The sequence below is a fragment of the Mercenaria mercenaria genome, chromosome 17 (genome assembly GCF_021730395.1).
Source record: "Mercenaria mercenaria strain notata chromosome 17, MADL_Memer_1, whole genome shotgun sequence".
Taxonomy (NCBI): Eukaryota; Metazoa; Mollusca; class Bivalvia; order Venerida; family Veneridae; genus Mercenaria; species Mercenaria mercenaria.
In genome coordinates, this window is record NC_069377.1 from 9,270,840 (window position 1) to 9,293,427 (window position 22,588).

A 22,588-nucleotide genomic window follows, 5' to 3' on the forward strand; every position below is an offset into this window, starting at 1 on the left:
CCTCATGACCATTTTACACTAACACTTAAGTTCTGCTTCTTATGAGGAAACATCGATTTCAACTGGTGAATAAAAGGTCCATGTGACTTTTTTCACCAAAAGGTGTCCCCTGTAGCTGAGTCTATCATATCATCATAGCAAATGAACACTTTTCATCCCACAAAACTTTAAACAATAGAGCCGTGCCATGAGAAAACCAACATAGTGGGTTTGCGACCAGCATGGATCCAGACCAGCCTGCGCATCCGCAACAGTTTCTCTAATTCCAGTAGGCTTTGAAAGCGAACAGCATGGATCCTGACCAGACTGCGCGGATGCGCAGGCTGGTCTGGATCCATGCTGGTCGCAAAGCCACTATGTTGGTTTTCCCATGACACGGCTCAATTTTAAATTCTTTGTCATATCGGATCATGTTTTATCACCACCAGCAGATTTTCTTTTCTGAAATCACAAAACAATACAATTCCTGCATAATATATACTATTATAGATGGTCATAAACAAATTCAAAAGGCACTAGTGTACAAAAGATTTCAACAAATTTCTCTCATATATGAATAAAAGGTGCTAAATGAAGCAGTCTGTTCATTTATTATATTCCATAAATTTTCAAAAATACCTCGACTGAGCAAGTATGTTAAGTTCCCCGATTTACAAAGCAGTTTTTTTACATGTAAATAAAGACGCTGTCACTATAGAGTTGAATAACTTCATAAAATCACAATAAAGCCAAGGTAACTAAGTTTATAAAGACAAGTATGGAGACCAGTCTACCAATTCCAATATCTGGTTGGCTGTTTCTCAACAGATTTTCTAAATCAGCCAATAGCATGGAAGCATTCTGAGACTGGTGTCCAAACTTGGTTTTACTACCTTTGACCCAAGAGATCAGATTCTACTAATTTTATTTCTTTCCTGTCAAGAATGCCAGATAAGTAAATTAAGATATTCACTGAACATATTTACCTGTGCCTTTTTAATCTTTTTCTTTAGACTCTCCACATCAACAGATGTATCTTCTGTTTTCTGTTTCTTAGCAACCACTGTTTTCTCCTCTGGTGGTACAAAAGACTGGGCTCTCTGTTTCTTACGTTTCTCTACAGCCTCTTTCTCTTTCTCCTATAAAAACAGAATCGTAAGTTACTACACACATTTCTGTTAATGCAACATCGCTACAGGAACACCACTGAGAAACATCTAACTGTGGTACAGAGGCTGCTGCTGGAGAGAGCTGCAACAAATAAGACAGAAAACTCTGCCCATGTTGGAAGGTATTTTCTCTTCAGGCATGCTCTTAGCTAGAGGTTAGCATAAATTCATGTTGGATCATGAATGTCCAAATGTATTATCCTTCTTGTATTTGTTTGTTTCAGGTTTGATGACGTTTTTCAACAGTATTTCAGTTATGTTATGGCGGGCAGTTAACCTAACTAGACTGTTCCTGTATTCTGTACCAGTACATTCCTGTCTCCACAAGTAACTGCCAACTTCCACACATGAATCAGAGGTGGTGTACAAATGATTTCAGACACAATGATTTTTATCAAATCATCACTAAGAACATAATTATGCCTCCAGGATTGACCTGACCATGAAATCCACAAATATTAGTCCTCCAAGAACATCAATGGTTTTACAGAATTTAAAATGTCTGCAGGCAGATGTGAAGTCAACAAAACAAAATAACAAAGAGAAATTCTTCAGTATTCAAAATATAAATTGATCTTCACTTTCTCCTTTCTTTTTGTAGATCAACTAATATTCTTGAATAAAACCTTTGTTTTTTGCCGATTTCGGGCATGCACAAACAGGGAAAAAACGTGTACAAACAAGGAGATTCTCGTGAGCACGCGCTGTTGGTGAACGTTTTGAATATGCTGTTGCGGGTCCAACGTAAGCAAATTATGGATCCCGAATCAAATTTAGCCGAAGTCGAAAGGTCCGAGATTTATGAAATCTTTTCATCTGCATTTTTATTAAAAATATCATTTTTCAACCTAACTTTACTTTAACTTGTAATAAGCGCTACCTCTCTTGATACGCGACTGAATTGACGTTCCTTATTATTGTATTATTATGCGTATTTGACTCAAAGTAAGTTTACACGCCGCGATTTGATCCCTGAAAATGATAGGCAAACAACATTTGCAAAAATACAATTTCGTTTTCCAAATTAATTTGAGTCGAGAAAGTTGACATGCTAACTTTAAATCTTACACTAAAACTTTTAAAAAATGTTTGTGTCTACTTTACACATCTATGCAGTCTACTGATGTAGTGATGGTGTGTAATGTAAAGCATAAACATGACGAAGCGTCAAGTTTGAAGGATTTTTCCATAGTTAATGAACATTTGATGAACAGAAGGTATTTATTATATATTTTTCAATTTATTTGTAGATCTCACCAGCCATGTTTGAGTTTATAAATCCAATCTAAGTTGATTATATCAATGTTGGAAAAATTCAAATTTTTGTGTTTATCAAACTTTGATCGCGATGGGGTGGGGTGCAAAGCATAATTTTCTAGTTATAGGCCTAGAGATTTCATTTTTAACGACATGAAGAATATAGGTATCGATACCAGTTTCTATAAAACGATAATATTTACATTTAAAAGCATAAGGGACAGACTATTAATTTAAACCAAGCAGAATTGTGTTCTGTCGGCACCTCACCTGCACATTGTGTAAAGACAGGATGCCGTGTATGCGCTTTTCTCATAATTCCGAGCCTCTAAAGCTAAAGTTCCTACCGATATATCGGAAAAAGGGGGAGTCATGCTTATTTTACATATATTTGATATTAAAGAAATTACCACAACAAGAATGTCCGTTCGACATGTATAAAATATGCACTGTTTCTGTATGCCCTGGAAATGCATAAATAAAACATGTGTCCATAACAACCTGAAACGGCCGACTTCGATCGGCTAATGTCAGCTGAATAGTCTTGTTTTTTTTCGATATTTCCAGCACTTAAGTTGTGTTTTATGCAAGAATAGCGATAACACACGTTTGTTTCGTGAAACAACATCTGCAGAATCCCTCGGGCTATGTTGGTTCACTCGCCCTACGGGCTCGTGCACCAACCAATCCCTTGGGATTCTGCAGATGTTGTTACACAAAAAAACGTGCGTTAACCCTACATTTTTCAGCAAAAAAAATCATCTACTGGGAATGTCTATGACAAACTTTGTCTCTTAACTACAGTACTATCTGTGACTACAGTAAAATCATTTGTGAGGACATGACTTTATGTATTTGCAACTTCAAAGACAATAGAAATATGAAATCCATTTATTCACTGTAATTCTATTTCATGGAATGGTACAACAACAAAATTACTTTCCCATGAATAGTATCACAATATTTTTCACTCTTACATTATATGCAACATTCCTTACCCTTTTCTCTGCAGTCTTCTTGGCTTTTCTTTCATTCTCCTTGAGGAAATATTCCCCTGTTTCAAGCTCCTTGTCCACCTAGATGAGATATACAATAAAATTTTGTAAATATAAATTGTAAAACTGTCAATCAAACTGTGTTACCATGACAATGGCATGACCCGGGTTGTTTTATTTTGCTCATGTGGATTTTGGAAGACCTGAATCACACAAGGCCAAAAGGCACTACAACATCCAGCCTGGTAAAATCCATCAATTTGAAAGCTGAATACGCCCCAGATCAAGCTACTGTTGTAATGATCTTTTTATAACATACCCTTAATTTAAGCAAAACATGACTACAAACTCCTGAAAGGAATCTGTCAAATCATGAAATGAAAATACATGTAGTCCTGACACAGGCAAATGTGGAAACAAATTTTCTGAAATACAAGTCTTTTTTTACTGAGTATTTATAATTTATAATATCGTGCACAAGACTGAGAACTTGATGGAAATTTAATGTTGCTGCAAGCAATTATTAGAAAATAACATGGATCCAGTCTCAATTCACACAGAGTACTGTATATATGCTGAATTATTTATCAGTGTGATATGTTCTCAAGACAAAATTTCACTGATTAGACATTCGTCAAGACACCTTATTTATTCCCTCAAAATTATATGCATGAACATTAAACTTGCAATCTAAAAGTAGCAGTTTTAGCGATCTAAAACTAGCCATTATGGCAATCTATAACTAAAGATTTTAGCGACCTAAAATTAAGATATTTATGATGTAACAAAAACAGTGATTTGGGCAATCCAAGACTAGAGATTTTATTATCTAAAACTAGAGGTTTTTTTATAGTTGCTGTAAGTTAAATACAACCATGAAACAGCATGTTAAAACCTCCATGTTAATGTACAGTGCTCCTTGATTGTGGAGGTAGTAGTATTTTATACGTTACTCAGAAATTACAGTATAAATTGGTGAACAAAACAGGTTATCCTGCTGTTTATGGTCGTTGAAGGTTAAGGTCAGTTTCTCTGAACTGGAAAATTAAACAGTTTTTGCAGTAACTCTGCCCTTCATTCAGCTAAAACCTTACACATACACAGTAACTGTCTGGTGAAAAGAGGTTACTGTTTCATAATTACTGTAAAAGCAGAAATTTTCGCAAGGGTTTAATTTTCGCTATACTGGCGAGGCCCTACATCTCACGATAATTAATCCTCCAGTAGATTATTTACTATAAGTATAATTAAAATTAAATAGGATACCATTTTAACAATGTCACGAATATTAAACCTTGCAAACATATTCACAAAATTTTGACCCAGCAAAAATATGTGCTTTAAAAATGTACAGTATGTATGATAGATTTTTACATCTATACAAATATTACCTTGCTCTCTGGTTGTGGAGGTGGAAAGGGTGTGTATACTCTCTTGTCTCTCTTCTTCTTCGGTTGTTTTCGTTTACTGATATTCTTGGATTTAAATTTCGGTAGAAATCTGTCCCAGTTTTCATTTTTTAACTGTGGATCTTTTGCTAGTTCTCTTTTTATCATCAATGTCTGCAGGGACAAACATACAACTTGTAAGCAATTATTAAAATTCCTGTTGTAGTATACACACATAAGAACTTCAAAATACAGATTCATTTATCAGTTAATACTCATCTTAAACAGTAAACAATACATTTTTGAGAATCTGACAATTTTTTTCCTCTTTTTTTGTTGGCTTTAAGATCACAACAACACAATTTTACATCAATTTCCAGCTTATTTCAATGATGGAGGAAGACACTAAGTGTCCCTCAGGGCATTATTTCACCAAAGACAGTTACTTGGCTAGAGCCACCAACCATCTATACGCCACCTGGCTAGCTTCATCACATGAAAGAATTCTACTTCCAAAGCAAGATTTTGAACCCACAGCAACGAGGAGAAAGTGATGCAAAGTCAGTAACCTTATGATTTTGTTTTGTTTTGTTGGGTTTAATACCGCACCGACACAATTATAGGTCATATGGCGACTTTCCAGGTACCTGGGTAGAACCAAGGACCTTCCGGAAGCTAGCTGGATAGCTTCCTCACATGAAGAAATTCAACGCCCCGAGTGAGGCTCGAACCCACATCGATGAGGGGCAAGTGATTTGAAGTCAGCGACCTTAACCACTCTGCCACAGAGGCCCCTTTGAACCTGACAAACCTGACAAAAAAAAGTTACTTACTTTAATGTTATAAATAGGATGAACATTTTTCATAGTGTCTATCACAATTCTTCTAACCTGAAACATAAAATACAGACATTCAAAACAGACAGATGGATCACATAAGAGTACCATAGACGTTTATCATGTTCATAAAGCAAAATGCTAAAAACACGTCCAATGAATAATATATATGTTAATGATATTATATATAATATATATGTAACTTTTATTACTATTATAAACTTGTACAAGAGCAAAAATCAACTTAGTACTTCTCGAACAGGAGGCTTAGGTGTTACAATGATAGACCAAGAAAAGACTAATGTTTCTCTATCAGTAAGATGTGGTTTTACATTGATTCTTGAATATCTCTGTATGGGCCAACAGAAGATTTATATTCCTCCAACAGGAGTCTGGGTTTTAACACTAAAATACATTTCTCCAACAGAAGTCTGGGGTGTAAGACTAATATTTATTTCACCAACACAAGTCTGGGGCATAGCACTAATTTATATTTCTCCAACAAGAGTCTGTGGTGTAACACTTATAGACATATCTAAGTTCTTTAACCCTTAACCTGCTATATTTCTATAATGAATTGGTCCATCTTTCAATTTGGACAGTACCACTTATTACTCAAAGGGGTTTTCACTGAAAATTTACTGACTGAATAGCAAACAGTGCAGACCATGATCAGACTGCACGGATGTGCAGGCTGATCTTGGTCTGCACTGGTTGCAAAGGCAGCAGGCTAAGGGTTAACACCTCTTTATGAACCAAAAGCAGACTGATATTTCTCTAATGCGTCTGAGGTGTTACAATGATAGACTTATCTTACCTCTTTAATATCTCTGCATGGGCCAAGAGAAAACTTGGTATTTTTCTAACATGGGGTTGGGGGTTACTCTGAGAAATTTTTCATACCTCTTTAATACCTCTGTATGGGCCAAGAGTAGACACAGTGTTCCCTTGAACGAGGACATAACAATTTGTCAGTAACTCTATTGCCTGTAAAAATGTAAAGCTATGTATTAGACTTCCATGAGAAACTGACATTTTTCAACCACAAACTAAATTAACATCACGTTCCAGTATACAGTTGGCAATCTGTATGTTTACAACTAATTTCCTATTAGTGGTCACAATCGTGCTGCTTATTTCCTGAAGAAGAACCCCGCCTGTGTATGTGTGATTTATATACGTCAACACCCAATTATAAATATCTTTTTTTAACTAGCATTGCAAATGCAAAGTATATCCTGGTGGGCAACATGAAAATATTCCTGTAGATGAATACTGTAGAATGCATTTTGTTTGCAAGAATTTAATTTTGCAAATTTACTCCCCCCCCCCCCCCCCCCCCCCCCCCCCCCCCCCCCCCCCCCCCCCCAATTTTAGTCCTCATGAATTCAAAGATTCAATAAAAATCTCCTTCCATAATGTCCTTCCAATAACTTACTACCCCTTAATTAATATCTTAAAGACAAATTAAAGTTTCAGACTATAAAATAAAGAACAAAACTGTCAAAAAAGTATGTACCAATTTAAAAGGTTTTACAGCATTCTACTATAAATTTACGACATCACAACTGTACCACACAAGCGCAAAATCGTGATGCATTAATGATTATATTATTGTCAAACACATCAATCAACAATCTGGTATGCTGAAATGAATCAACATCACACCAATGAAATGCATTTCATTTCTTCAGTCTTTGTTCTTATTATAATTCATTATTTAGCATTTTACTCATTCATCTTCAATTCAGTGCATGTCAACAATGTCATTCATCTAAAGTTTGATGTATGACAAACAAAAGCTGTCAGAAGGAAAGCTTGCTTGGCTATTCAAAAATTCTTACCTAGATATTACCATTATAGGACATAAGTAAGTGTGAGAGATGTAAAATAACTGAGGGGTATGGGGATGGGGTGTGATAACTGAGGGGGAGGGGGGTTGTAATGTGGGGATTGGGATTTACGTGTGGATTATGAGGGAATCTAGGAAACAACATAAGTGTGAGAAATATATTTTTAAAAATAGAAAGGGGATGGAGGTAGCAGTGTGCATAAGTGATGAGGAAGGGTTGGGGGAGGGGTGAGGGTGTAGGGTAAGTGCAGATGAGGGATTCCAAAAATAACATATAAACAAATGAGTTATAAGATATAAATAGGTGTAAGCATAATGTACGAGATGGGGGGGGGGGGGACTTTAACCAATACTATTACAGAAAACTAACCCCAGTGACCTTGACCTTTCAGGTACCTGAACCTAGACCAAAATATGTCTGCCACTTTCGTAGATTAATCCTTATGTAAGGTTTGCTGATTTAAGGAGCAGAAATTACCGTAAGGGGATACAGTGAAATTGAGAAGCCATACAAATTTTAACATGAATGTAACAGTGATGCCAACGCCGACACAAGGGCGAGCACAACAGACCTCCCTATTCTTTGAAAAGTCAAGCTAAAATGGTTAAAAGTATCACATAAACAAATAAAGTTGTTATTACAAAAGTGTCCTAATTTCCGAGAAAAAGTTACTCATATTTTGACAAGCCTCTTACTCCCACACAGGTATTCTCTCATTTTAAGTAACTTTTGTGAGAGAAAAAAATACCAGGGTCCTTGTCAGTACAGAAATAAACAATTTGTCTGTCGTCACTGAAAAATGACGTGTTGTTTATTTCATGACATCCTTCTTGTTTTTACAAGGTCTTGAAATACCGTATAGCGGGTTATTTCTACGGGGGGAATATTTCTGCGTTTCTGCGGTCTCTCGGTAGAATCGCAAAAATATTTCCAGCAGAATATTCATCCAGCAAAAATTTAAAAAGCAAAAAATCTGCATTTGTTCACCAACGTTGTTTCATGCTATGTTACCCGAGGCAATCCGAAGTTCACGATGGCATGGTCTAATTATTGGAAATTAGCGTCGACATCTAACAAGTACCGATAATTGTATAATTAGGTGTGATGATCAATCAAAGTCCTAACTGTTAATCCCTCAGAAAACGTTTTTTTGTCAATGAAATAAACTGTGTGAATTTCATTTGAGTTGTCTTTATTAATCCCTTGTGAAGATCTTCCGAACTATACTTTAGTAACCTTTATACATGTGTAACCGTTATGCTGATATACCGTAGTTTGCCTTTGTAGTTTGTATAATTGTTGTTGGACATATATTTTTTCAATTCACATGTTATTATATCCTACAATGTATTCATTAAAAGTAAAGTTACTTTACAGCAGTTACCAGTAAATTAGTTTATTGTTTACATATGCTATCATTCTCACGACGCCCGATCATACGGGGAATAACCTCCTCATTGGCATCGAAATCGCAGAAATTTCTCTTCCTTTTATGTGAAAGCGCAGAAATTAAACACGCAGTAATTTGTTTCACAATTTTTGGGGTCAAAACGCAGAATATTTTGACCGCAGAAATAACCCGCTATACGGTACAAAACAAAACATGAAACAAAACGAAGAAAGTATTTCGTTTAACAGAAAGAGACATCATTCTGCATATATTTAAAGGTTTAAGATCTTTTTAGAAGCTGAATGTGCGTAAAGAAATTGCTTAATTTTGCCTTATATTTCAATACTTTTAAGTATTAACATCACTTTTTGTTAGGCCAATTATTACTGCTTCAACGTTAGGTGTGTACGCCAAAGACAAGAATATAATTGTATTATTTTCGTATGTCTTTATTTACAGAAGCATTTTGTTACATATATTCTCCATGTTTTTAAAGAGGAGCATCTGAAATTGGCGACCACCTCTATCACTTTTAGGCATGATCATAGCTCATGCCTAATACACAATCATAGTAACTGCATAGAACCCATCCTTGAATTTCATATTTAACCTCTTACAGCCCTGGTCCACGGCTATTTAAATTCTATTGTGTGTATGCAACCCATGATTACAATAGGTAACAGTTAACAGCCATGCGTCACACTTTAGCACGCAAAACCACAGGTATTTTATATAGAATTTTATATAAAATAAACTCTATGTTGACAGGCATCACTGTTCATAGTCAGGATTTTCATGCTTTTTCAGTGATAATTTAAGGTTAAAAGGTAGGACTTGAGCAGGTCTTTAAATGCATTTCACAAAATGAATATACTTCAGCATAGGGTGACTATAGGAAAATTTCAACATGAATATGAATTTTGACAAATCTTTCAAAATCCTTTAAAAGTAATAAAATATATTATGCATACCTTTAAAGTAGAACCATTTGGTCCTATTAACCGCTGTCTCCTTTTAACGAATCTCTCCCGGTTCCTGACTAGAGTTCCCACTTTAATGATATCACAGAAAACATTGTCCTCTAACACTCGTATTGCCTGTAACATATATTGTATTTCAAGTAATAACATTAGAAATAAATAAGATCCAGTATAGACACAAACAAATCAAAGCCAGAACTGCTTAATTTATCAACCGGCCTTAAGAGGCATAACTGTTCTTTTACAATTGTTAATATATACAATCAAACTTGGAAAATTCGAACACCGCCTTTGCTTGACCTCGTCATCAGGTCCCGGCAAAATTTCTGTATAAAGTAAATTGTTTGATGACTTGAACTACTGATAACGTGAATAAATTTTGCTGGTCCCGTCAAGTTTGAGCAGATGAAGTTTGTCAGTATACCAGTAAATACTGTAACTTTCAATGTCAATAGCTGTATTGTTATAACCAAATAACTGTTGTTGCTAAAAATAAACCATATCCCCTTAACCATTACATTAAATTACATTACTCTCATAAACAAATAATCAGTAAAAGGGTTATCTAGTAACTGACGTTTTCAGTAATTTTGATAATACAGTTAAGTCAGCCCAACACAGAGAGATATTATGTCTACCAGACAACAGATGCCAACTTTAAAACACCAGTCAAGGCAATTATTAACAAGAGGGCCAAGATGGCCCTAGGTCGCTCACCTGAGAAACACACCATAACAGTGTAAACATGTTTGACCTAGTGATTTCATGGAAAAAATATTCTGACCAATTATCATTAAAATTGGAGCAAAAACTTCAAGTATAAGCAAGTATTTTTTTTATTTGACCTAGTGACCTAGTTTTTTACCCCAGATGACCCTTATTTGAACTTGACCTAGATTTCATCAAGGCTATCATTCTGACCAAATTTCATGAAGATCAATTGAAAAATACAGCCTCTATCGCATACAAAAGGTTTTTCTTTGATTTGACCTAATGACCTACTTTTTGACCCCAGATGACCCATATTCGAACCTAAATTTAATGAAAATCCAGTGTAAAATGCAGCCCCTGTTGCATACACAAGGTTTTGCCTTGATTTGACCTAGTGACCTAGTTTTTGAACCCAGATGACCCATATTCAAACTTGACCTAGCTTTTATCAAGGCTATCATTCTGACAAAATTTCATGAAGATCAGTTAAAAAATACAGCCTCTATCCTATACACAAGGTTTTTCTTTGATTTAACCTAATGACCTACTTTTTGACTACAGATGACCCATATTCAAATTTTACCTAGATTTCATCAAGGCAATCATTCTGACTTACTTTCAGGAAGATCAAATGAAAAAAAACAAACAGCCTCTATCGCATACACAAGGTTTTCCTTTGATTTGACCTAGTGACCTACTTCTTGACCCCAGATGTCCCATATTCGAACCTGACCTAGATTTCACCAAGGCAATCATGCTGACTTGATTCCATGAAGATCAATTGAAAAATATAGCCTCTATCGCATACACAATGTTTTTCTTTGATTTGACCTAGTGACCTAATTTTTGACCCTAGATGACCCATATTCGAACTTGACCTAGATTTCATCTAGGCAATCATTCTGACCAAAATTCATGAAGACTAATTGAAAAATACAGCCTCTATCGCATACACTAGGTTTTTCTTTGATTTGACCTAGTGACCTAGTTTTTGATCCCAGATGACCCATTTTCGATCGTGGCCTAGATTTCATCAAGGTAATTACTCTGACCAAAATTCATGAAGATAAATTGAAAAATACAGCCTCTATCGCATACACAAGGTTTTTCTTTGATTTGACCTAGTGACCTAGTTTTTGATTCCAGATGACCCATTTTCAAACTCGGCCTAGATTTCATCAAGGTTATCATTCTGACCAAATTTTATGAAGATCAGTTAAAAAATACAGCCTCTATCGCATACACAAGCTAAATGTTGACAGACAGACAGACAGACAGACAACTGACGCCGTACGATCAGAAAAACTCACCTGAGCATTGTAAAGTTCAGAACCGGCCGTGAGGGCATGTTGCTCAAAGTGAACAACCGTAACCCCCCAGCCATGCAAAAAAAATCAATGGTACATTGTATTATTGGATTCTTAAATTTTTTGCCTGTTTTCCATTTAATGTATGTATTTGCAATCTTGGTGCACGAAAAACTAACTCTGTGACAGAACTTTCAGTGAGCTCTGATACATGGTTATAGCAATTTTGACATGCATTTGACTGTATACACACCTGTTCATACGGTACACTTCTAGCCAACAGCTTTATGAGATCTCTAGCTTTTATAATAATATAGGGGTCCCACGTCTTTCTGGATGTACTCACTGTCATTGATCCTTCAACAAGATCTAACTCTGCCTTCAGATTCTACAAAATAAAGCATTACATTTTATAATGAATGTAAGATTTATTGTAATGGGCAAACATGCTGTGAAATTTGTTTTTTTCCAGAAATCAATTTAGATCAAATGTTTGCGGATACGCAATGTTCAATAACTGCCTGGAGTAGCAGTAAAACCAACTGAATACCATCATATATTGTGTGAGAATAGGCAGTGATGACATTCATATTTTACAACAAGCCCAGCTTAATGTTCCATAGAAACCATCAACTAGACTTTAACATGACATGCTGCTATGCATTATTAAATAACACTTGCATGAACTTTATTGGAGCAAATGCTGCAACCACTTCAACTTGCAGTGTTTTAAGGTAGTTCTGCACATTTTAACCCATAGCCTGCTGGCGGCAAGTGATTCTGTCTTTACAACCAGCGCAGAACAAGATCAGCCTGCACATCTGTAGTTAATGGTACTGTCCAAGTTGAAAGATGGACAAGTTCATTACAGAAATTTAGCAGGGTAAGGGTTAAGGTAGATCTGCATATTTTGAATAAATCAGAAATGATTGAGTTATAACATTTATTAAAAAAAACATAGAATAAATCCTGAATCAAGCATATGGAATTGTTAACAAAATCATGAATGAATAGCAACATTTGTGTTAACTGATAAAACTACCAATGTGTCTATCTTTCTAACGATTAAATATATGACCCCCCCCCACACCCACAACACACACAAAACAAGAGGGTCATGATGGCCCTATATCGCTCACCTGTTATTGCACTTGAGTAGAAGAAGGTCCACAGAAAAAATATCTAAGTCCAAAGGACAGGAACAACAAAGGGAAGAAATTTAACCAAAAACAAACAAAAAAGTCTTACAAGGTATAGATATGTCAAAATACACCTAAAAACTGGGAGGTATCATCTATGTTGTACCACAGAAAAGTGGTCTCGGTTTTTCCGTACGGCCAATAATAAAAAAGTTACTAAAAATAAGATATTTATAGTAACGTAAAAGGGAAGTAATTAAAAAAAAAATACATATTGTAAGTGAACAAAAGAAGGATCTGCCAAATAAATCTGTTGACATAAATGAAATTTCAGATCAGTATCTTCATTAGTTATGGAGATATACCCATTTTAATTTGAAATAAAGGGAGGTAATTTGCCATAAAATCAGTTCATAGTTATCTACCATGATTGTCTCAGTCCAACTAATAACACTAATTAAATTTCAAATAAGTCCTATAAGTAGTTACTGATATAAATCCATTTTGATTACAATCAGGGGAGGTAATCAGATATAAAATAACTCTGGAACCTACGATTGGATCTGATTTCTCATGGAATCTAAGATTTATTGTTGTTGAAGATATTTTGGAAGTTTGTATCAAATAAAACCATAAATGAAGTCTCTATATGGCTGCAAAAGCCAAAATAGCCAATTTTGGACCTTTAAGGGGCCATAACTCTGGAACCCATGATGGAATCTGGCCAGTTGAAGAAAGGAAGCAAGATCTTGTGGTGATACAAGTTGTGTGCAACTTTGGTTAAAATCAAATCATAAATGAAGCTGCAGACAAGGTCAAAATAGCTAATTTTGGCCCTTTCAGGGGCCATAACTCTGGAACCCATTATGGGATCTGGCCGGTTCAAGAAAGGAATCGAGATCTTACAGTGACACAAGTTTTGTGCAAGTTTGATTAAATTCAAATCATAAATGAAGCTGCTATTGTGCAGACAAGGTCAAAATAGCTAATTCTGGCCCTTTCAGGGGCCATCACTCTGTAACACATAATGGAATCTGGCCAGTTCAAGAAAGCAACCAAGATCTTATGGTGATACAAGTTGTGTGCAAGTTTGGTTAAAATAAAATCATAAATGAAGCTGCTATTGTGCAGACAATGTCAAAATAGCTAATTCTGGCCTTTTCAGGGGCCATAACTCTGGAACCCATAATGGCATATGGCCAGTTCAAGAAAGGAACCAAGATCTTATGGTGCTACAAGTTGTGTGCCAGTTTGGTAAAAATCAAATCATAAATAAAGCTGCTATTGTGCAGACAAGGTCAAAATAGCTTATTCTGGCTCTTTCAGGGGCCATAACTCTGGAACCCATAATGAGATCTGGCCAGTTCATGAAAGGAACCGTGATCTTCTGGTGATACAAGTGGTGTGCAAGTTTGGTTAAAATAAAATCATAAATAAAACCGCTATCGTGCAGACAAGGAATTGTTGACGCACAAAAATAGCAAATTCTGGCCCTTTAAGGGGCAATAACTCTAGAACCCATGATGGGATCTGGCCAGTTTTTGAAAGGAACTGAGATATCATGCCAATACATGTTTTGTACAAGTTTGATCAAAATTGCCTGCAAAATGTGGTCTCTATCTTGTTCACAAGAAATTGTGGACGGACGGACGACGGACGAAGGGTGATCACAAAAGCTCACCCTGTCACTATGTGACAGGTGAGCTAAAAAACAAACAAACAAACAAGAGGGCCATGATGGCCCTATATCGCTCACCTGTTATCATTGCACTTGAGGACAAGAAGGTCCTCAGAAAAAAATATCTAAGTCCAAAGGACAGGAACAACAAAGCAAAGAAATTTAACCAAAAAGAAAAAAAAAATCTTACAAGGTATAGATATGTCAAAATACACCTAAAAATTAGAGGTACCATCCATGTTGTACCACAGAAAAGTGGTCTCGGTTTTTCCCTATGGTCAATAATAAAAAAGTTACTAAAATAAGCTATTTATAGTAACATAAAAGGGAAGTAATTAAAAAAATAAATATTGTAAGTGAACAAAAGAAGGATCTGCCAAATAAATCTGTTGACATAAATGAAATTTCAGATCAGTATCTTCATTAGTTATGGAGATATACCCATTTTAATTTGAAATAAAGGGAGGTAATTTGCCATAAAATCAGTTCATAATTATCTACCATGATTGTCTCAGTCCAACTAATAACACTAATTAAATTTCAAATAAGTCCTATAAGTACTTACTGATATAAATCCATTTTGATTACAATCAAGGGAGGTAATCAGATATAAAATAACTCTGGAACCTACGATTGGATCTGATTTCTCATGGAATCTAAGATTTATTGTTGTTGAAGATATTTTGGAAGTTTGTATCAAATAAAACCATAAATGAAGTCTCTATATGGCTGCAAAAGCCAAAATAGCCAATTTTGGACCTTTAAGGGGCCATAACTCTGGAACCCATGATGGAATCTGGCCAGTTGAAGAAAGGAAGCAAGATCTTGTGGTGATACAAGTTGTGTGCAACTTTGGTTAAAATCAAATCATAAATGAAGCTGCAGACAAGGTCAAAATAGCTAATTTTGGCCCTTTCAGGGGCCATAACTCTGGAACCCATTATGGGATCTGGCCGGTTCAAGAAAGGAATCGAGATCTTACAGTGACACAAGTTTTGTGCAAGTTTGATTAAATTCAAATCATAAATGAAGCTGCTATTGTGCAGACAAGGTCAAAATAGCTAATTCTGGCCCTTTCAGGGGCCATCACTCTGTAACACATAATGGAATCTGGCCAGTTCAAGAAAGCAACCAAGATCTTATGGTGATACAAATTGTGTGCAAGTTTGGTTAAAATAAAATCATAAATGAAGCTGCTATTGTGCAGACAATGTCAAAATAGCTAATTCTGGCCTTTTCAGGGGCCATAACTCTGGAACCCATAATGGAATCTGGCCAGTTCAAGAAAGGAACCAAGATCTTATGGTGATACAAGTTGTGTGCCAGTTTGGTAAAAATCAAATCATAAACTAGAAAATGCTTTTGTAAAAAAGCGCATGTCTCCCCCAATGCAAAGTCCTATAGGCAAGAAGTTAATAGGGATCAGGAGCGAAAGTCAAAGAGACACTGATGGTTGGCTGCAATAGGGATCATCTACTTGGCATGTCCAGTCATCCCGCTAAATTTCAACACTCTTGGCCTAGTGGTTGTCAAGTCACTGTTCAGGCTCCTGTGACCTTGAACTTTGATCAATTGACCTCAAAATAAGTAGGGGTCATCTACTCTGCATGTCCAATCACCCTATTAAGTTTCAACATTGTAGGTCAAGTGGTTCTCAAGTTATTTCCAAAAAATGATTTTACATGAACAGGCCACTGTGATCCTTGACCTTTAATAGACTGACCCCAAAATCAATAGGGGTCATCTACTCTGCATGTTCAATCATCCTATGAAGTTTCAACACTCTGGGTCAAGTGGTTCTCAAGTTATTGATATGAACTGGTTATCAATGTTCAGGCCTCTGTGACCTTGACCTTTAACGGAGTGACCCCAAAAACATTAGGGGTCATTTACTCTGCATGAACAATCATCCTATGAAGTTTCAACATTCTGGGTCAAGTGGTTCTCAAGTTATTGATTGGAAATGGTTTTCCATGTTCAGGCCCCTGTGACCTTGACCTTTAACAGAGTGAATCTAAAATCGTTAGGGGTCATCTACTCTGCATGACCAATCATCCTATGAAGTTTCATCATTCTGGGTCAAGTGGTTCTCAAGTTACTGACCGGAAATGGTTTTCAATGTTCAGGCCCCTGTGACCTTGACCTTTCACAGAGTGACCCCAAAATTGTTAGGGGTCATCTACTCTGCATGAGCAATCATCCTATTAAGTTTCAACATTCTGGGTCAAGTGGTTCTCAAGTTACTGACCGGAAATGGTTTTCAATGTTCAGGCCCCTGTGACCTTGACCTTTAATGGTGTGAACCCAAAATCGACAGGGGTCATCTACTTTGCATGTACAATCATCCTATGAAGTTTCAATATTCTGGGTCAAGTGGTTCTCTAGTTATTGATCGGAAATGATTTTCCATGTTCAGGCCCCTGTGACCTTGACCTTTGATGGAGTGACCCCAAAATCAATAGGGGTCATCTACTCTTCATGGCCAATCATCCTATGAAGTTTCAACATTCTGGGTCAAGTGGTTCTCTAGTTATTGATCGGAAATGGTTTTCAATGTTCAGGCCCCTGTGACCTTGACCTTTGACTGAGTGACCCCAAAATCAATAGGGGTCATCTACACTTCATGGCCAATCATCCTATTAAGTTTCAACATTCTGGGTCAAGTGGTTCTCAAGTTACTGACCGGAAATGGTTTTCAATGTTCAGGCCCCTGTGACCTTGACCTTTAATGGTGTGAACCCAAAATCGACAGGGGTCATCTACTTTGCATGTACAATCATCCTATGAAGTTTCAATATTCTGGGTCAAGTGGTTCTCTAGTTATTGATCGGAAATGATTTTCCATGTTCAGGCCCCTGTGACCTTGACCTTTGATGGAGTGACCCCAAAATCAATAGGGGTCATCTACTCTTCATGGCCAATCATCCTATGAAGTTTCAACATTCTGGGTCAAGTGGTTCTCTAGTTATTGATCGGAAATGGTTTTCAATGTTCAGGCCCCTGTGACCTTGACCTTTGACGGAGTGACCCCAAAATCAAAAGGGGTCATCTACACTTCATGGCCAATCATCCTATGAAGTTTCAACATTCTGGGTCAAGTGGTTCTCTAGTTATTGATCGGAAATGGTTTTCAATGTTCAGGCCCCTGTGGCCTTGACCTTTGACCGAGTGACCCCAAAATCAATAGGGGTCATCTTCTCTTCATGGCCAAACATCCTATGAAGTTTCAACATTCTGGGTCAAGTGGTTCTCTAGTTATTGATCGGAAAAGGTTTTCAATGTTCAGACCCCTGTGACCTTGACCTTTGATGGAGTGACCCCAAAAACAATAGGGGTTGTCTACTACAGCAGCCCTACAACCCTATGAAGTTTGAAGGTTCTAGGTCAAACAGTTCTCCAGTTATTGCTCGGAAATGAAGTGTGACGTACGGACGGACGGACGGACGGACGGATGGACAGGGCAAAAACAATATGTCTCCTGGGAGAGACATAATAAAGCTGCTATTGTGCAGACAAGGTCAAAATAGCTAATTTTGGCTCTTTCAGGGGCCATAACTCTGGAACCCATAATGAGATCTGGCCAGTTCATGAAAGGAACCGTGATCTTCTGGTGATACAAGTGGTGTGCAAGTTTGGTTAAAATAAAATCATAAATTAAACCGCTATCGTGCAGACAAGGAATTGTTGACGGACAGACGGACTGCAACGGACAAAGGGTGATCACAAAAGCTCACCTTGTCACTGTGTGACAGGTGAGCTAAAAAACTGATCATAATATCAAATCTCTTTAGTCAAAGGCAAATATCTGAAAAATAAATTGGACCTATATCCTCTATTCCTCCAAATGAAAGATACCAGTAGTAACAAGAGCTTGTTGAACACGAAATGCCCCCCTTGATGCATTCAGTAATTGCACAAGGAACAGAAATTATATGCTCACTGTAAACAAAAGTTCTAACATTCTGGTTTAATCTGACCTTGACCTCTAACCTATTAACCTAACAAGAGATTACAGAGTGATCTTGGCGCCATCCTAACTGAGCCATTTTTGAATGTTTCAAATTTCAAGACTAGCTCAAGGTCAAATTTCATTTCGGTACAAAACAATGTGTATGTGGTCCAAATTTGAAAGCTGTAGCTTGAGAAATGTGAAAGCAGGTCACTAGATCAATTTCAAGGTCAAAGTTCATTTCGGTAGACAGAACTATGCATGTGCTTCAAATTTGAAGGCTGTAGCTTGAGATATGTGAAAGTAGGTAATAGGTAAAAATCAATGTCAAATTTCAATTCAGAACACAAAAATATGCATGCGGTCCAAATTTGTAGCCTGTACCTTCAGAAATGTGAAAGTAGGTCACTAGGTCAATCTTAAGATCAAAGTGCATTTCAGTACACAAAACTATGCTTGTGGTTCAAATTTGAAGGCTGTAGCTTGAGAAATGTGAAAGTAGGTCACTAGGTCAAAATCAAGATCAAATTTTATTTTGGAACAAAAAACTATGCATGTGGTCCAAATTTGAAGCCTGTATCTTCAAAAATGTGAAAGTAGGTCACTAGGTCAATAACAAGGTCAAAGTTTTTTTCGGTACACAAACCTATGCATGTGGTCCAAATTTGAAGGCTGTAGCTACAGAAATGTGAAAGTAGGTCACTAGGTCAAAATCAAGGTCAAATTTTATTTTGGAACAAAAAACTATGCATGTGGTCCAAAGTTGAAGCCTGTACCTTCAAAAATGTGAAAGTAGGTCACTAGGTCAATAACAAGGTCAAAGTTTTTTTCGGTACACAAACCTTTGCATGTGGTCCAAATTTGAAGGCTGTAGCTACAGAAATGTGAAAGAAGATCACTAGGCCAAGATCAAGGTCAACTCATGTCAACGTTCATCTTGCCACTCAAAACTATACATGTGGTCCAAATTTGAATGATGTAAGTTATGGACATGAAGGTTCTAAGTTTTCCCCTATATAAGTCTATATGAACCATTATGACCCCTGGGGCGGGGCCATATTTGACCCTAGAGGGATAATTTGAACAAACTTGGTAGAGAACCACTAAATGATGCTACATTACAAAATATCAAAGTCATAGTCTTTGTGGTTTGGACAAGAAGATTTTCAAAGTTTTTCCCTATATAAGTCTATGTAAACCATGTGACCCCCAGGGCAGAGCCATATTTGACCCTAGGGGAATAATTTGAACAATCTTAGCAGAGGACCACTAGATGATGTCATATACAAAATATCAAAGCCCTAGGCCCTGTGGTTTTGGACAAGAGCTTTTTCAAAGTTTTTTCCTATATAAGTCTATATAAACCATGTGACCCCCGGGGTGGGGCCATATTTGATCCCAGGGAAATAATCTGAACAATCTTGGTAGAGGACCACTAGATTTTGCTACATACCAAATATCAAAGCCCTAGGCCCTATGGTTTTGGACAAGAAGATCAGAAACCGTTTTAACTGTTCCTGGCCAATATGACCTTGACCTTTGACCTAATGACCTCAAAATCAATAGGGGTCATGGCCAACCTAACTATCAATTTTCCTGACACTAGGACCAAGCGTTCTAGTTATTGCCTGGAAACCATTTTACTGTTCCTGGTCACTGTGACCTTGACCTTTGACATACTGATCTCAAAATCAATAGGGGTCATCTGCTGGTCATAATCAACCTCCCTATCAACTTTCGTGACCCTAGGCCTAAGCGTTCTTGAGACTAGAGTAATCATCCGGAAACCGTTTTACTGTTCAGGGTCACTGTGACCTTGACCTTCAATAAACTGACCTCAAAATCAATAGGGCTCACCTGCTGGTCATTACCAACCTCCCTATCAACTTTCATGATCCTAGGCCCAAGTGTTCTTGAGTTATCATCCGGAAACCATTTTACTATTCAGGGTCACTGTGACCTTGACCTTTGACATACAGACCACAAAATTAATAGGGGTCATCTGCTGGTGATGATCAACCTCCCTATCAACTTTCATGATTCTAGGCCCAAGCGTTCTTGTGCTATCATCCGGAAACGGATTGGTCTACATTCCGACCGACCTACATACCCCTCCTTCTTCAAAGGGGGGCATAAATATGTTGGAAGTTTCATTAAAATCTTCATTGTAGAAATTTTCCTGTATACATGCTAAAATGTTTATCAACAAGAGCACCGCCTTGCGGGTGCTGACGCTCATCTGATTTTTTGTACGCTCATCTGATTTTTTTTGTGTAATAGAAATATTGTCCTACCCATGATTTTCTAAGTCTAAAAAGGGCCATCATTTTTGCAAAAAGCAGGATAGAGTTATGTTTTTTGATGTTCAGTGTCCACTTATGATGGTGAAAAACTGTTGCAAGTTTTAAAGCAATAGCTTTGATAGTTTATGAGAAAAGTTGACTTAAACATAATACTCAACCAAGAAAATGATTTTCTAAGTCCAAAAGGGGCAATAATTATTGCAAAAAGCAGGATGGAGTTATGTTGCTTGCTGTACAGGGTCAACTTATGATGGTGAACAAGTGTTGCAAGTTTTAAAGCAATAGCTTTGATAGTTTAGGATAAAAGCTGACCGAAACATAAAACTTAACCAAGAAATCTGATATTTTCTAAGTCCAAAAGGGGCAATAAATCTTGCAAAAAGCAAGATGGAGTTATGTTTCTTGATGTACAGGGTCTGCTTATGATGGTGAACAAGTATTCCAAGTTTCAAAGCAATAGCTTTGATAGTTTAGGAGAAAAGTTGACCTAAACATAAAACTTAACCAAGAAATCTGATATTTTCTAAGTACAAAAGGGGCCATAAATCTTGCAAAAAGCAAGATGGAGTTATGTTTCTTGATGTACAGGGTCAGCTTATGATGGTGAACAAGTATTCCAAGTTTCAAAGCAATAGCTTTGATAGTTTAGGAGAAAAGTTGACCTAAACATAAAACTTAACCAAGAAATCTGATATTTTCTAAGTACAAAAGGGGCCATAAATCTTGCAACAAGAGGACCATGATGGTCCTGAATCGCTCACCTGTCCCAACATGACCCAGTTTTGAACTGAGTATGACGCGTTTTTTTTCTATTATTTGACATAGTGACCTAGTTTTTGAGCTCATGTGACCCAGTTTTGAATCTGACCTAGATATCATCAAGATGAACATTCAGACCAACTTTCATACAGATCCCATGAAAAATATGGCCTCTAGAGAGGTCACAAGGTTTTTTCATTATTTGACCTACTGACCTAGTTATTGATGGCACGTGACCCAGTTTCAAACTTGACCTAGATATCATCAAGATGAACATTCTGACCAATTTTCATGAAGATCCATTCAAAAGTATGGCCTCTAGAGAGGTCACAAGCTTTTTCTATTTTTAGACCTAATGACCTAGTTTTTGACCGCAGCTGACCCAGTTTCGAAATTGATCTAGATATCATCAAGATGAACATTCAGACCAACTTTCATACAGATCCCATGAAAAATATGGCCTCTAGAGAGGTCACAATGTTTTTTCATTATTTGACCTACTGACCTAGTTATTGATGGCACGTGACCCAGTTTCGAACCTGACCTAGACATCATCAAGATGAACATTCTGACCAATTTTCATGAAGATCCATTCAAAAGTATGGCCTCTAGAGAGGCCACAAGGTTTTTCTATTATTTGACCTACTGACCTAGTTTTTGAAGGCACGTGACCCAGTTTCGAACTTGACCTAGATATCATCAAGATGAACATTCTGACCAATTTTCATGAAGATCATGTGAAAAATATGGCCTCTAGAGAGGTCACAAGGTTTTTCTATTTTTAGACCTAATGACCGAGTTTTTGACCGCACGTGACCCAGTTTCGAATCTGACCTAGATATCATCAAGATGAACATTCTGACCAACTTTCATAAAGATCCCATGAAAAATATGG

The 22,588-nt window shown here is 36.9% G+C and overlaps 1 protein-coding gene across 1 annotated transcript in view; it reads right to left on the reverse strand.

Annotated features, from left to right (window-relative positions):
• Positions 1–286: 286 nt before the first annotated feature.
• Positions 287–22,588, reverse strand: part of LOC123536440 (KRR1 small subunit processome component homolog) — a 37,797-nt gene continuing 15,495 nt past the window's right edge. The window contains exons 3-10 of the mRNA XM_045319634.2: positions 12,119–12,253; positions 9,839–9,964; positions 6,528–6,611; positions 5,622–5,678; positions 4,792–4,962; positions 3,404–3,481; positions 966–1,118; positions 287–441 (exon numbers count right to left, since the gene is read on the reverse strand). Of these exons, the coding sequence (XP_045175569.2) occupies positions 409–441; positions 966–1,118; positions 3,404–3,481; positions 4,792–4,962; positions 5,622–5,678; positions 6,528–6,611; positions 9,839–9,964; positions 12,119–12,253 (837 nt within the window). The 3' untranslated portion in view covers positions 287–408. The remainder of the gene's footprint in view (positions 442–965; positions 1,119–3,403; positions 3,482–4,791; positions 4,963–5,621; positions 5,679–6,527; positions 6,612–9,838; positions 9,965–12,118; positions 12,254–22,588) is intronic.